At 50.3% G+C, this 16,627-nt stretch overlaps 1 protein-coding gene across 1 annotated transcript in view; it reads left to right on the top strand.

The window, feature by feature from the left end:
* TNFRSF13B (TNF receptor superfamily member 13B) overlaps nucleotides 1-15,781 on the top strand; it is a gene marked incomplete at both ends in the record, with an annotated part of 43,468 nt that extends 27,687 nt beyond the window's left edge. Inside the window, 2 exons of the mRNA XM_081030155.1 lie at nucleotides 14,842-15,027; nucleotides 15,522-15,781. Coding sequence (XP_080886281.1) covers nucleotides 14,842-15,027; nucleotides 15,522-15,781 — 446 coding nt within the window. The remainder of the gene's footprint in view (nucleotides 1-14,841; nucleotides 15,028-15,521) is intronic.
* Nucleotides 15,782-16,627: the final 846 nt, after the last annotated feature.

Below are 16,627 nucleotides of genomic sequence, written 5' to 3'. Positions count from 1 at the left end.
CCAGGGCTTCTGTTTGCTGGGAGTTTTTTGATTACTGATTCAATTTTGTTAGTAGTTATTGGTCTGTTCAGATTACATGTTTCTTCCTGAGTCAGCGTTGGAAAGTTGTATGTTCTTAGGAATTTATCCACTTCTTCCAGGGTGTCCAATTTGTTGGCATATTGTTGGTCATAATAATCCATTGTATTTCTGTGGTGCCGGTTGTCACTTCTCTTTCATTTCTGATTTTATTTATTTGGGCCCTCTTTTTATTTTTTTATGAGTCTGGCTAATGGTTTATCAATTTTATCTTTTCAAAGAACCATCTCTTGGTTTCATCGATCTTTTCTATTGTTGTTTTAGACTCTATTTCATTTATTTCCTCTCTGATCTGTATTATTTTCTTCCTTCTACTCACTTTCGGCCTTGTTTGTTCTTCTCTTCTAGTTCCTTTAGGTGTAAGGTTAGATTGTTTATTTGAGGTTTTTCTTGTTTCTTGGCATAGGCCTGTATTGCTGTGAATTTTCCTCTTAGAAATGCTTTGACTGTGTCCCGGGGGTGTTTGGGATGTTGTGTTTTTTACTTACACTTTCTCAAGGGATCTTTTGATGTATTCCCTGGTCTCATTGTTAAGCCATTCATTGTATAGTGGCATGTTATTTAGCCTCCATGTGTTTGGGTGAGCTTCATTTTTTTCTTGTAATTGATTTGTAATTTCATACCATTGTGGTCAGAGAAAATGCTTGATATGATTTCAGTCTTCTTAAATTTATGAAGACTTGCTTTTTGGCCTAACGTGTTGTCTATTCTGGAAAATGTTCGATATGCACTTGAAAAGAATGTATATTCACTGCTTTGAGGTGAAATGTTCTAAAAATATCAATTAAGTCCATCTGCTCTAATGTGTCATTTAAGGCCCCTATTTCCTTGTTGATTTTCTGTCTGAATGATCTATCCATTGATGTCAATAGGATTTTAAAGTCCTCTACTATTGCTTCATTACTGTCAATCTCTCCCTTTATGTCCATCAATATTTGCTTTATATATTTAGGTGTTCCTAAGTTGGGTACAGAGATGTCTACAAGAGTTATATTGTCTCTTTGGATTGAACCCTTTATCATTATGAACTGCCCTTCTTACATCCTTTGTTCTAAAGCCTATTTTGTCTGATAAAATTATTGTTACCCCAGCTTTCTTTTCACTTTTATTTTCATGAAAAATATTTTTCTATCCCTTTACTTTCAACCTCTGTGTATCTTTGGATCTGCAGTGGGTCTCTTTTAGACAGCATATGTACAGTCTTGTATTTTTTAAATTAACTTATTTTTTTATTTATTGGGGTGACAATTGTTAATGAAATTACATAATTTCAGGTGTACAATTCTGTATTACATCATCTATAAATCCAAGGTCTTGTATTTTTTTAAAATTAAATCAGCCACTCTGTGTCTTTTGATTGGAGCATTCAGTCCATTTACAGTTAAAGAAATTATTGATAGGTATGTAGTTATTGCCATTTTGTTGTTTTCTGATTGTTCTTGTAGTTCTTATTTATTCCTTATTTTTTTCTGTCTTCTCTTGTATGTTGATGATTTTCTATAGTGTTATGTTTGGACGTCTTTCTTTTATTTTTTTCTTGTAGATTTTTGTTTTGTGGTTACCATGTGCTTCATGGTGGGTTTATTTTAAGGTGATCATCACTTAAGTTCAAACACATTCTAAAATCATTACAATTTTTACTGCCTCCCTCCATGTATACGTTTTGATCGTTATTTTAAAATTTTTGTTCCTGTGTGTATCCCTTAATTTATTGTTGTAATTACACATGCTCTTCCTACTTTTGCTTTTTAATCTTTGTACTAGCTTTATAGTTGGTTGATCCACTGCTTTTACTAAGTGTTTCTCTTTGTCAATGAGAATTTTTTCTTTCCTGTTTTCTTATTCATATTTTTGATGGTTTTTTTTCTAAAGAAGTCCCTTTATCATTTCTTATAATACTGGTTAAATGGTAATGAACTCCTTTAGTTTTTTCTTGTTTGGGAAACTCTTTATCTCTCTTTTTATTCCAAATGATAGCCTTGCTGGGTACAGTAATCTTGGTTGTCTGTCTTTGTCTTTTGTCATTTTGAATGTTTCCTGACAATCCCCTCTGGCCTGCAAAGTTTCTGTTGAGAAATCAGCTGATATAATCTTATGGGAGCTCCCTTGTACATAACTAACTGCTTTTTATATTCTTTCTTTTTCTTTAACTTTTGGGCTTCTAATTTTGATTTGTCTTAGTGTGGACCTCTTTGGATTCATGTTGTTTGGGATTGCCTGCACTTTCTGGATTTGTATGTCTAATTCCTTTGCCAGGTTAAGGAAATTTCCAGTCATTATACCTTCAACTAGGTTTTCAATTTCTTGATCTCTCTCTTCTCCTTCTGGTAACCCTATGATGTGAATGTTGGGATGCTTGAAGTTGTCCCAGAGGTCCCTTAAACTGTTCTCATTTAATTTTTGTTTTCTTTTTTCTGTCCTGATTGGGTGTTTTCTGCTACCTTGTCTTCCCAATCACTGCTTTGATTCTCTGCTTTATCTAATCTGATGTTGATTCTTTCTACTGTCTTCTTCATTTCAGTTATTGTATTTTTCAGTTCTGATTCTTTTTTATGTTTCCTATGACTTTGTTGAAGTTCTCACTGAGTCTGTCTATTCTTCCTTTAAGTTCTTTGAGCATCCTTATAACCAGTGTTTTGAACTCTGTATCCCATGTATTACTTGTCACCATTCATTTAGCTCTTTTTCTGGAGTTTTCTCATGTTCTGTCATTTGGGAAATGTTTCTTTGTCTCCTCATTTTGACTTCCTCCCTGTTTAGATCTGCTACATCTTCTGGTCTTGACTGAGGGGCCTTATGTAGTAGGTGTCCCGTGAGGCTGTGACACAGTCTCCCTTGTCACCTGAGTGAGGAACTCCAGGGGTGTCCCCTGTGAGTGTGCCCTCCTGTTGTAGCTGGGCCTTGATTGCTATTGGCATGTCAGTGTGTGGGCTTGACCCTAAGGCTGACTGGCTGTGAGAGCTGGCTGTGTCTACAGCAGACAAGCTGTTGTCCAGGGACTAACCCCACAGAGCAGGAGTGGCTTTAGCAGGGTTTAGCAGGGGCTAGTTGAGTTCACCCTTCTGGTGTGCCACTTGTGGAGCTGGTTAGGCGGTCTTCTGGTGTGGTCTGAAGCTGGCCACCAGGTGTGTTGGTTCTGGAGCCTCTTGAAAGGGGCTTTGGTTCAGGCCACGTTCAGCTTCCTTTTGTGCCAGGCTTGGGTGTACCTGGTGGGAGCTACATGGTGACCTGTATGTCCCTCGGGCTTTTCAAGCTGCTGCCCCTGCTGGAGCCCAGAGCAAGTGAGTTTGTGAGCTAGCGAGTCTTTGTAAGGGCCCCTCTAGAAGAATACCTGGTACTCTGGCAGCCCTCTGTCTCACTCAGATGCAATCTCAGTGGTTTTCACAGCCAGATGTGATGGGGACTCCTCTTCCTGGCACTGGTGGCCCAGGCTGGGGAGCCTAGTCTGGGACTGGGACTCCTCAGGGTGGACCTCCACAACCAAGATATCCCTTCTAAACCTTAATTTACACTCTGTGGGTATGGGACCTGCACATTCCATGTCTCTGCCCCTCCTACCAGTCTCGCTGTGGTTTCTTCTTTATATCCTTAGTTGTAGGACTTCTGTTCATCTAGTCTCCAGGTGATTGTCAATGATGGTTGTTCTGTAATAATTGTGGGAGGAGGTAAGGACAGTGTTTACCTACTCCACCATCTTGACCAGAAGTCATTGAGAGCCTTGTAATGGAGGTTGACTGAGTTCTTAAAACACAGGCAGCAAGTTACCAGCAGCGCTGACCTTGTGAGCAAGATCTCTAATTCCATTCAGAGGCAATGGGGACTTCCTAAGAATGAGAAGGGGACAGTATTGCAAAAAAGCTTATTGTTGGGTTTAGCCACTTTGGACACAGTGAGGAGAGTCCTTTGGAAAGGGCATCTACCAAGTGCCACACATTGAAAGGATTTAGTTATCCGCCCAGAAAACACCTCTTGGCTGACCTACCATACTCTGTGGTATCAGAAAGGATGGGGGGGGGGCCTGTCTTATGGATCCATAAACACTTGGTGTTTACTCTGCTCTTGGTTGGTCGGTGGAGAGACAATAGGCCTGAAGCTCCCAGGGTGCTGATTGGTTTCTTTCCTTTACTGTGACTTTCTTCATGATAACAGCAATTCTGTGAGGCCAGGCCCTAGTACCAAGATTCCGGAGGGCAGGCCTTATGTGCTCTGATGATGGAAGTTGCCCAGCTCCAAGTTCTATGCAGTTAGGCTGTTGTCTCTTACTCTTATGCTCTCTTTTAGTGAGCTGTTGCCGTGTAATAAGCAGCACCAAAACTCAGTGGCTTATTATTCCTCATGAGTCTAGGATTTGGCTGGGGCTAGCTGTGTCCAGCTATCTCAGCTGGAGGTGGCTCTGCTCCATGCTTCTCATCTTCCTCCTGGGACTGGCAAGGCTTATCCTTCTACTGATGATGGCAGGAGTGTAAGAGCCAGAAAATACAAGGCCTCTTGATGCCTACATTGGGAACTGGCATTATTACATTGTTGCTTCTGAATTCTATTACTCAAGTTAGAGTAACAGAGATACAGCCAGGTTCAAGGAAGGGCAAACAGAAGCCACCTCTTGGTTGGAGGAGAGGCAAATAATTTGTGGCCATGGTTTGTGGCTGCCTCCCTCTCGTGAGAAGAACTGCAGACTCACGTGCAGAGGGCATGGCTACAGAGGGGAGGACAAACTGAACCGTGAAGGAGGGGGCCATACCTGCTCCTCCAGTGTCTGGCGGCTTGTACATCTGCCCTGCTGTTGGTGACACATGTGATTCTTCCAGCCAACCCGGATCCTTTCCCACTTCTGTTGCAATAGATTCCCCTTCAGATCAATCCTACCCAGATCAAGAAACTAAGTCTCAAAATTTGGAGTGACTCGCTGAGAGTTGCACAGAGAGTGCATGGCTGAGCTCAGATTCAGGCTCAGTCTGTGGGTTCCCAAATTTCTTTACGCCGCAAGAGCAAAAGTCCTCGAGCAGCGTCCATGGGATTGTCACTCCCTGAGGGTGACCTGCTGCCTGTGGGACACACTCAGCCATTCCTGTTTGTGACCACCAGCCAAGCCCCATCCTTGGAGTGCTTTGGGGGGAAGCTGGGAGCCTCACCTTGGCCTCAGGGATGGATCCCTCGGGATGAGTGGAGGAGGGTGTGCAAGGATATGTCGGGGAGCCAGCCAGGTCAGCCTGAGCATGCGTGGTCCTGCATTAGCTGTTGCACTCGTATCGTGGCATGGTTACGGGCCACCACAGGCCTTCTCAGGGCCTCTGTGGCTCACTGTGCCCTACCCCTGCCCTGTGTGTCCCAGCGGTCTAGGGTTTAGGTCAGTTCTGCTGTCTTCTCTGACACCTGTGTGTGCTGGCAGGGCAGGCGCTGGGCTCGGTGTGAATCGTAAACAGGAAGTACAGGGGTCACATGCCCAGGGCAGGGACCAGGTGTGGACCTGTTTGAAGGCAGGGGCTGGAGGACACCATGTGACCAGGCCACATCCAGCTGCACATAGTGGTGGAGCTTATCTATCCCCTGTCCCCTCTGTGGGCTCGCCACATCCTGCCATCCCCCCACTATCCATTCTGTCTAGGCCCCAGCTTAACCCCACTTCAGGTCTCTCATTCATCCCTCTCAGACTGTCGTTCCTCTATTTGATGCATAACTGTGGACGGCTTGCTGTGCATGGGGGAGGCAGCATGAGCAAGGCAGATCCTGTCTTGACCCCACGGAAGTCACAGTCTGATGGGAGGGAAGAGACTCATGCAAATGACAAATGAATCTCAGTGCGTGGTGGCAACATAACCCAGCTGGGGTGCTGTGGGGAGCGAGGAAGGCTTGTCTGAGGAGAGAGGCCTTTAAGGCAACTAGGGTGATGGTGTAGGCTTTGGACTCAGACCCAGGTTCCATCCCTCACTAGCTGTGTGATCTTGAGCAAGTTACCTAACCTCTCTGAGCCTTGGTTCTGTGAGACAGATCATATGACTTCATGGACTTGTGACGATTATAAGAGATCAGTCAGTGAGGATCAATGAGAACCCACTCAACATACACGTATAGTAACTGCTCATTTATAAAGAAAACGTGTAAGAGACAAGGTGGAGGAAGGCTGTTCCAGGCAGAGGGAACAGTACGTGCAAATGCTGTGAAGTGTAAGGGAACGGTGGAGGGGCTGGGTGGAGCTTTGTGCTAGAGACGGGTGACCTAAGGAAACCGCCTAGGCTGGGCACCAGGGAGCCCCAGGCTGGGCCAGTGTGGTGGCCACTCTGCAGAGGCAGGGGGCCCCCCACCTAAACTGTTGGATGTTTTGGATGTTGAGACTGATGATGCCACACACTGGCCAAGGGTATGGAAAGGCTTGGGATTCACATGATTAGGCCTTTAGGAGTGAGAGCAGGGCAGTCTCCCAAGCTTGTCTGAAAATGGCTTCCTGCAGCTGGAAGGAACCCAGTCTGGGTTTTATTGTGGTTGGGAGTTGGGTGGGTGAGTGTTCTCACATGTGGGAGGGATATGCATAGTGGGCCTCTCCCACTGGCACCAAAGGAGGGAACAGTTAGGCTTTCTTGCCAGCTTGCCCAGATCTGGGAAGGAGGGAAGCCTCAAACATCAGAATATGGAGTCTGACTATTTACTCCAGGGAGGCAGACAAGTAGAAGACTCCAGGCCCACGAGATGAGCTCTCTGCCAGGGTCAGGGGCACGGTGGGGGAAGCCTCTGCTTCTCCCTAAGGAGACTGCACCGGGAGGGGCTGCGTGGCCGCACCCCACAGCAGGAGGAGTGCCGTGGGCAGGCTGGTAGGCATTCTGGTGGTCACAGGCCTAAGATGGGACAGCAAGCTCACAGGGGCGGTTGGAGAGGGCCCTGGGAGGGATCAGACAGCAAGTGACAGAGGGACCTGTCTGCCATACTGGGTAGAGTGACGGCTTCTGCAGGCAGGGGCAGCCTGGGCTGTAGGGAGGTTCCCCATGGCCCCCGGGATAGGGATAGTGGCCATGGCAGCAGGGCCCCTGCCAGAGGCTGTTTCTAGCAAGAACGGAAGCCACCAATGACGGGGACCTGGGATGGAGGCAGAGGGGTGGTACATTGGCACAAAATTGATGGGGTAGAAAGGCCCTCATGTTGGGTCAGCTATGGAGGCATCGCACACAGCAGGGTCACCCAGCCCCCATTACGCCTTGGCCCCAGGAGCCCATGAACCCCTTCTCGGAAGAAGTTTTAAGTGCATTAAACACAGCACGTGGTTACAAAGAAACCAACGATGTGGAGAGATTGTCAAACTAGGATCTCAAAATATTAAACCAAATTAAATATTAAATAAATGTTACCCAAACATTGCACAAATGGTGACGCCAGAATGATCCTGCATGCTTCTCTATTAGTGCATTAAATAGCGAGGTGGATGCTGGGCTGGGTGGCGGCAGTGACTTCCGTGATCACAAACGACACTTGGAGCTGTGTGACCACTGCACTTAGCGTGTGGAAATGCCTGTGATTCTGCTCTCGACAAAGCCACCATCGCTGCTCTTACACTGGGGATGGTGGCCTCTGCGTACAGTGGAAGCGAAGGCTAAATTTCAGTGAAAATAAAGATTTGCTTTTCTTACCCAAGTCCACGGAGCCCCCACACTCTGTCATGGGCCCCGGGGGCGTATTGCAAGCTGTCCTCGCCAGCCTGCCTGTACCTGGACTCCAGCGCCTCCTCCCCGGGGGACCTGGGAAGTTTCCAGCCCACTCGTGCCTAACCATCCCCACAGGGCTCTCACGGGGCCTGAATCACTCTGGGTTGTGAGACATAGGACTGCACCTGGCACTTAGGGGACGGTGGTTTCTGTGGCTGGGAAGAGCGGAACGTTGGGTCCGTTCTTTAGAGAGACTGTTAGCTTCCCGCAGCTGCTGTAAGGCGCCACAAACTGAGGGACTTAAAACAGCACAAACGTGTCTCACAGTTCTAGAGGCTGGAAGTCTGCTCTCAGGGAATCAGCAGGGCCGTGCTCCCACTGAAGCTCCAGGGGAGGGTTCTTCCTGCCTCTTCCCGCTCCTGGGGGCCCCAGGAGTTCCTTGGCCTGTGGTCGCACCCCTCTCGTCTCTGCTACTGTCTGCACAGGGCTTCTCCTGTGTCCGCGTCTGTCTTTCCCTCTCTTCTAAGGACAGTTGTCATTGAAATTAGGGCCCACCCTAACCCAGGATGAGCTCATCTCCACACCATTACTTAATTACACCCACAAAGGCTCTTTTTTCCAAATAAGGTTGTATTTGCAGGTTACGAGGGGACATATCTTTGGGGTGGGGGGACACTATTCAGCCCTTTACACGGGGTCACGAGGAGGGAACCCAAGAGCTCTGAGTTGGGTCCCTCTATAGTGATGCCAGCCTTGGGGACAGCCAGGACCACCACACGGATGAGAGCTCTGGGGAGCATCTCACCCAGAGAACTTGGGTTTCATTGGCCTAGAAGATGGCAGTTGTGATCACAGGAATGGGAAAGGTTATCCAGGGACCCGGCAGGTATGAGGGGAGAAAGGACTGAGGTGGAAACACTACTTGGGGGAATCTGCATCCAAGGGGTCAGTAGAATGTCCACAGAGATGTTGGGAAGGAGCAGAGCTTGAAGGGCTGTGTGTCCATGAAGACAAACAAGGAGGAAAGTTCTAGAAGGAGGTGGTCACACCACAGAGAAGGGTGCAAATGTCCACCAGCTCTGGCCATAAGGAGGCCGGGGACCCTATGCAGGGCCACTTTCAGGCATCCCCAGGTGGAGGTAGCCCTTGACCAGAGGAAATGGGCAGGGGCTGCAGGCTCTCCCACCCCTCTCTTACCGTCCTTGAGGCCAGCAAGCCAGGCCTCTTTCTCTCACTTCCCCATTTAGCCTCGTCACCTGTCGTCAGTCCCATAACAGGCTCAGGTCCATTTTAACTGATTTCCACCAGACAGGAATGTGCAGGGCAAGGCCCGTCAGGCTCCATTTGTCCCCCAAACAGCTCAGGATGCCCAGCCTGGGCCCAGAGCCCCATGGGAAGATCTCAGATGGTGGGACTGAGGCCAGAGGAGGGCATGTGGAGGAGCCGGGAGTTGGCAGTGTCTCGTGCGGCAGGAGAGCACTGAGGCGGAGTGCCCACACCAAGGAGAGAGTGTGCGAGGTGGGCGCTGGAGGACCAGCTCTCCAGACAGGAAGCACAATGGGCATTGGAGGAAAAGAAACATAATGTCCAAGGTTAATCGGTTTGCAAGTCGTCTGTGCAGGGTGGGAAACAGCTGTTTTCTTGCCAAGGTCGTATCCGTAAAAGTCAGGGATCAGCACTACAGGTTGGGATAATGCTGCTTTTGTCCCTGAATTGCTTAAGGTTTCCTTTCTTCTGGGAACTGGAGCTGAGCAGGCATCCCTGCTGTTGGCCGTAATTGTTGGGTTTTTGCTTATTTATTGCAGGGTGTGCAGTGTTGTCTCTCTTGCCCCCGATCCTCTTAGACCCCCACCTGACTTCAGTGTCGATGTCACAGTGGAGGCAGCTCCATGCCCCTCTGCCTCCCAGGGCTGAAGCCGAGGTCCCTGGGCCCGGGCCCCCGCCTGATAAGACATTGGGGGCAGAAGACAGAGGAGAAAGTGCATGAGTGCAGGTGAAGTAGAGGCAACTCTCTGGGGGAAGAAGGCTGTGAGGGGAGGAGAGGCACGGGCAGGAGCTGGAAGACTTGGGGCCGAGGGCACTTCCTTTGTTAACTGGAGAGACAAGCACGTGCAAAGGCCCATGGGCTTGAGCCAAGGCCAGGCAGAGGGCTGACGCAGTGACAACTGTGTAGGGGCTGTGTCTCCTCCCTCCCTGTCCTGCTGCAGCCCTGAGCGTGGCTCTCAGGAGGTTTGCTCTCAAGAGAGGTGGCACCAGAAAGAATGGGAACTTGGGGACCCCAGGCCTCGATTGGGTGGTGAGTAGAGAGGCGGGGTGGCATTCTGGAAACAGCCTCCTCCTCCCTCCTTTCCTGAATGTACCTCTAAGAATTATGCAGGCAAGTCTCTCTCTCTGTCACACACACACACACACACACACACACACACACACACACACACACCCAGAGGAGATTGGGGAGGGGTCCTCTATGGGGAAAGGCCCACAGATACCGACATTTGGAGGCCTCCTGATGACCTGGTAGTGAGGTTTGCACTCACTGCAGGCACACCCCTCTCAAGTGTGAACATTCAACCGAACAGCACTGTCATGTGTGGAACTCAAGTCCACCTCTGCGTGGATGTGGCCCACAAGCCATATGTGGAAGTCTTCTGTGTGGGAGGAGAAGCAGAAAGCCTTCCATGCTGGGAGCCACCCCTGCGGCCTCACCACGCCCCCATGGACAGGAGCTGAGCTGTGGGGGCGTGGGGATGCCTGGCCGTTGGCCAGAAGGTTCCACCTGGGCCTAGCTGCCTCATGCAATTCACAGTTCCTCCCAGATGTCAAGCACCTGCTGAGAGATAGGAATATCCTATGCCATTTTACAGAGAAGAAACTGAGGCCTGAAGACGTTGAGTAAAATGTCCAAAGCCACATTCAACCCAACCAGTGTGGCTGCAGGGCCCAGGCTTAAAATTCTGCCTCCCTGCCCTGTGTTACACCCAGCTGAGGCTGGGATGCCTCTGATTCTTGGCCCAGCCCTATCCAAGGCCACAAAGTCCACAAAGACCCAAATGCAAGTTATAATGCTGCCCAGCTGGCCAGCCCAAGCCTGAGCTGGGGCAGAAGCAGTCCAGGGCGATTCTATTTTTAGATGAGACAGGGCTTTGAAAACAGTACAGAAACAAAACAAAACCAAAAAACAGCTTGGAAATAAACTGTCGGCTGGGGCTGGCTCTATTTTTAGGTGAGAGAGGGCTTTGAAAACAGTAAAGAAACAAAGAAAAACAAAACAAAAACAAAAACATAGCTTGGAAATAAACTGCCGGCTGGCTCCCAAGCAGTGAGAAGCTGTGCGTGATGCCCCCTGGTGGTGGTGATCGGGAATTGCACCCGCAGTGCAGGTGCTGTCTCCCCAGGACTTAATTTTCAGACAAGGGCAGAGAATGCCTCCTTCCTTTCTGACAAAAACTTGTGACTGTGCTCCTTTGCTCCTGGGGTCAGCAGACTGTGAAGCAAGTGACAAGACCTCTGTCCCGTGGAGGCCTGGTCACAGAGTTGACCACCCCCTCCCCCAGGAGAGTGTTGGCACTCACTGCTGCCAGAGCTAGCGACTGGGCCCATCCAGGTCGTGCAGAAAGAAACATGGGGTCCGCTTTCCTGTTAGTGTCCCCACGACTACTGGACCTCTGACTTCCTCATCCTCTGATCAGCCTGCAACCCGAGTCTTTGGAAGTGTCAACTACCACAGCAGCTTTGAGCTGTTTTTCTGTTTTGAATGTATGATACACAGAGATCATTTTTAAAAGAAGGTATTTTTAAAAAGGTTTTGGAAAACAGTCTCCATCCCACCTCCAGCCACCCAGTTTCTCTCCCAAGAAGCATGACTACTAGCAGGTTTTTGTCCTTTCACACATGTTCTTACCTAAGGCATATTTGCATTCTTGTGTGTTTTACACCAATGGCAGCGTTGAAAAGCCCACCTCTCCGTTGTTACTCCGTATCTCTAGGGGATGGGTCCATCTTAGGGTGCACGGATGGGCCGCGTTCATTCTGGTGACCGTGCTGTGGACATTCCACTAATGATGGGTGGCTAGGGCATCCCTGGCTTTTGCTGTTGCAAAGAAAGCGCCAATGAAAGCCTGTGTCTGTGAGTGGGTCATGTCCCTGGAATTGAAGTTAGTGAGTCCACAGGAATCAGGAAGGTGCATTTTCAGTGTTGGTAGATGGGTCCAAATGGCCCTCGAAGGAGGCAATCCCTCACCCCCCACCAAGGAGTGAGCTCCCTGTTTTCCCATGCCTTTGTGAGATACATGGAAAGTGACATCCTGTAATTTTAATTTGCTTTTCTCTTATTCCAAAGCTTTTGAAATGCATGTTTAGGGGCTGGTGACCAGGCAGAAACTAGTTTCATTTCCCACAGGAAACCTCAAATCACTGGTCTGGGCAGAGGGATGAAGAGAAGCTGGGACAAGCCCTTCACGCCTTCAGGAACAGAGAGAGTCTCTGCTCGCTAGTCTACCAGGGCATCTGAAAGCCGCCCAAACTTAGTGGCCTGTGAAAGAATAACAACCATTTTATTGTCTCGCACGTTTCTGTAGGTGACTGGGCTCAGCTGGGCAGGTCTCCTGCTGGTGTGACTTGCAGTCTCTGTTTAGTTGAAGGCAGACAGTGCTGGGGACGTGTCGCCTGGTGGCTCGGCTTGGATGGTGAGGTGGCTGGGCCTCACTGTTTTCCCCTCTAGTCTCAGGGCTGACCCCGCTCCATGGGCCTCTTCACGTGGCCTCTCCATGGGAACTCTCCAGCTGAACTTCTCATTTGGTGGCTCAGAGCTCTCAGGGGAGCAAAAGCAGAGGCTGCCAGGCCTTCTGAGGACATGGGCCAGGACGGGCACAGTGTCACCTCCACCTCATTCTACTGGTGGCGGTGAGGCCCAACCCAGCCTGGATTTGAAGGGCAGCAAATGGGGAAGTGGTTCTTTGGGACCATCTCTGAACACTCACTGCCACAGTCTAAGAGTTGGTCTGGATGCTAGAAATCATGCTGAAAACATTTGAAATATCCGAATGTTTACTTCAGTCTTTCTCCTTGAATAGACATGGCAGTTCCTTTGTACCTCGCAACCATCTGGTAGCTAGGAGTCCCATCTCTGGTGTGAAGACTGCTGGCCTCTCCCTGTTGATCTGGCCAATACGATGTTTTCATTTTATTCCAGAGGCAAGTACGAGGTGAAGAGATGGAGAAACCTGGGAATAGGGAAACGTGGATGTCACTTTGCTCTGCACTGTGCGCTGTGATCTCTTCCTGGATCGTCTCACCTCTTAGGGTCTCAGTCTCCAGATCTGTAGCACCAGCATTCCATGTGCCCCATGGGGTGGGGGGTGTTGCTTCCCCCTCCCCATGGCCCTCAGAACTCTGGGCTTGGGGCATGAAGGTCAGCTCTGCAGGACGAGGAGTGGTGATATCAGCCCACCCAGAGCTCCTGTGCTCCCCATGAAACCTCAGGGTGACACCTGCCAATTCTGTTACTTTATGAAACTCCTGACCCTAGGAAGCTTGTGTAAGGAAGAAGGGCAGTGTCCACCCTCGCTGCCTCTGTGTGGCAGGCCCCAGAGCACTGGCCAGGATTCCATCAGTCCAGTTCCCAGGTGCAGCTCTGTGACTTGGAACGTGGGACTTTGACACTTGGCTTTGTCATCTGTAAAATGGAGTGTAAAATGGTGTAGCCCCTGTGGAAAACAGTCTGGCAGTTCCTCAGAAAGTTAAACATACAGTAAACTTATGACTCAGTAATTGTACTCCTAGGTATATATACATCACACAAAAACTTGTACACAAATGTCCATAGCAGCATTATTCATAATAGCAAAAGGTGGAAACAACCCAAATGTCCATCGATAGATGAATGGATAAACAAATGAAGTATTTGAACAATGAAGTATTATCTGACCGCTAAAAGGAGTGAAGTCCTGACCCATGCTGCATGGATGAGCCTTGAAGACATGCTAAGTAAAAGAAGCCAGACTCCCAAGGTCACTTGTAATCTGATTCCATTCATAGGAGATGTCCAGAATAGGCAAATCCACAGAGATAGAGAGTAGAGTAGTCATTGCCAGGACCTGGGGAGAGGGGTGGCGAGGGGTGGCGAGTGACTGCTAGTGGGTATCCATGTGATGGAAAGGCCTCAAATCAGGTAGTGGTGGTGGCCGCACAAGCTCATGAAAGTACTGAAAGCCACTGAGTTGTATACTTTTAAATGGTGAATTGATGGCATATGGATTATGTCCACTTTTTAAAGGAGGTGCTCAGTCCTCCTTTCTAGGAGGAGAAGTAAGACACAATATAAGAAGTGCCTGCACACAGAAAGGGCTCAGTAGGGGGTCCACGTCACGAGTATATTACATACACATTACATGCACTTGGGTTCATCTGTCCTTCCACCCTGGGGCCTAAGGGAAAACTCCAGGACCCAGGAAAAGCTTGGAATGGGGAGAACTTTCCAGGGGAGGGCTTTGGCCCTGGGCTGAGTCTTCCTCTGGCAACCAAACCAGAGGCTCGAGGCCCGGAGATGTAATGACTGGGGCCCCATTTCCCAAGGCCCTCCTGGTTTACAACTGCTGTCCCAGACTCATTAGCGGCCACACCTGGCTCACTGTCAAAGTGTGTGTCCCTCAGGAAGGCTTCTCCTTGGGGGAAGGCCCAGGTCAGGACAGACGGAGACACCCGCCCTGGACTATTGTCCAATCATTTGTCTGCCCACCTTTGGCACTGTCCCATTCTATGTCCCCAGAGCAAGCAGAGACAGCAAAGAGGACCAGCTTAAGAAGTGTCCCGCTCTGAGATCCTGGAAAAACTTGCTACCAGCCTCAGATAGAGGGACCTGGTTTCCTCCAGGATGCAGAGAGCATGCCCACCAGGCCTCAGGATGAGGAAGGGACCAGCCTCTCCTGGAGTCAGGCCCACAGCAAGTGGCAGCTGCCGCTCGGCCCTCTAGGAGGGTGTGGGGATGGCCATGCAGCTTGCTGGGGCCTAAAGAGGGGACACAAAGGCTATAGGGCAGGGAGCTGCTGGACTAAGTGGGTGGGAACACTTCAGAGAAGGGTCCTGGGCTGTGATGGGCCCCTCCTGAACTCAGGGCCTCACTGCTGTCTTATAGCCCCTCCAGGGCTGAAGCTGAGCGCTGATCAGCTGGCCCTGGTCTACAGTACGCTGGGGCTGTGTCTCGGCACCATCGTCTGCTGCTTTCTCCTGGCCGTGGCCTGCTTCCTCAAGAGGAGAGGGGGCCAGTTCTCCTGCCAGCTCCCCCCAGGACCATGTCAGACCCGGGCCAAGTCCTCCAAGGGTGAGCATGAAACGGGGGTCCTCGCCCTCCCACTGCTGTGGGACAAGCCACCAGCCTTCCCTCTGTCCCCGCACTGCCGCTGCTTCTAAATGGAGAGGTGTTTCCTGGGAGAGGCTGGAGGCAAATCCCTGCAGTCTTTTTCCATGTTGGTGAGACCAGGTTCAAACATAAGGAAAGAAGAGATGGGACACCTGAGTAAGGGCAGGCGTAGGGTAACTGCAGGGGCCTGGAGGGTGCCGGGCTAAAATCGGAGGCAGTCTTTCCAGGTTTGGGGGGGGGGCAGGAAGAGTGTCAGCCAAGGTGTGACAGCCTGCTCCTGCACAGGTTCCCCCAGGCGGAAGGGGAGCTGGCACTGGGTGGAGGAGGGCACGGCAGGGTGCAGAGAGAAGCATCTCATTCTCCTGACAATCCACAGCCCAGCCGGCAGTTCCTGGGTGCAGGCTGGAGGAGGAGGGTCGGGACCAAGGCCAGCACCCTTTCCCCTTTCCGTGCAGATCACTGGATGGAAGCTGGGAGCGTGGCGGATGTGGCGGACGGGCCTCCGGAGCCAGTGGAGACCTGCAGTTTCTGCTTCCCCGAGTGCAGGGTGCCCACCCAGGAGAGCACGGGCACGCCGGGGACCCCCGGCCCTGCGTGCGCTGGGAGGTGGGGGGGCCCCGACCCGACAGGAGCCGGACAGCTCTGCGCGGGCCACCCAGACAGCAGCCTTGAAGTCGTGTGCCCATCTGCCCAGGAGGGGGGCCTGGCCACGTGAAATGGGGGTAGGGGTGGGGGGTGCGGGGGCAGCGAATAGAGAGAGAGAGAGAGAGAGAGGGGAGAGAAGAGCTGTGGGGCAGAGAGGTGCCAGGGCAGCAGGCCAGCACTGCCCTTATCCCAGGTCCCAGGTCTGGGTCGTCATCACCTAAACATCAGAATAAAGTCGTCTGCATTTGCGGGACTCAGTCCCCAAGAGCCCTTCTATGGAAATAAAACCTTCCGTGGTTGTCTGCTCTTTTCTGTCACTGGTTTGGGTCACGTGATGATTCTGGATGGTTCCACTCTCACGCTGCCTCCCTCGGCTGAAGGCTCCAACACAGCAGCCGCAGCCCCCTGGTTTCCCAGGACTTACATGTTGACTGTCCAGCAGGCTTGAGAGAGAGCTTGTTGACCTGTGGTGTCAGAAGCAGGGGTCCCCACTGGGACTGCCAAGAGGGAAAGCTAACGCATGGCCCGCAGAAGTGCGTGCGTGTGGCCACACCAGAACTAGAGCTGGGCTTCCTTACTTTTCATCTAGCAAATAATTCCTCACTATGCCTCCTCAGGGAGGGCACAAAGCACATTGTGCGTGTGCGTGCGTATGAGTGTGAAGTGGGCAGGAGGGGGGAGGCAGGCTGAGCCCAGGAATGTTCTTATTTGCAGCCACCTTTGGCCCCATCTAGCCACCAACCTGCACTAGCAGTTGCTTAGTATTTTTCTTTCCCTTCTCCTTTTCTTCTATACCTATTTTAACCTCATGCTAAATTTTATGGACTCTGACTGATAACACTAAGCAATTCAGTTTTAGATGTTACCTATATTTTACATTTTTATTAGCATTGAAATTTATTTTTAAATAGCATTT

The sequence above is a fragment of the Rhinolophus hipposideros genome, assembly GCF_964194185.1.
Source record: "Rhinolophus hipposideros genome assembly, chromosome: 20".
In the NCBI taxonomy this organism is placed as follows: domain Eukaryota; kingdom Metazoa; phylum Chordata; class Mammalia; order Chiroptera; family Rhinolophidae; genus Rhinolophus; species Rhinolophus hipposideros.
The sequence above is the reverse complement of the archived record's forward strand: the minus strand, read 5'-3'. Positions and strand labels throughout refer to the sequence as shown.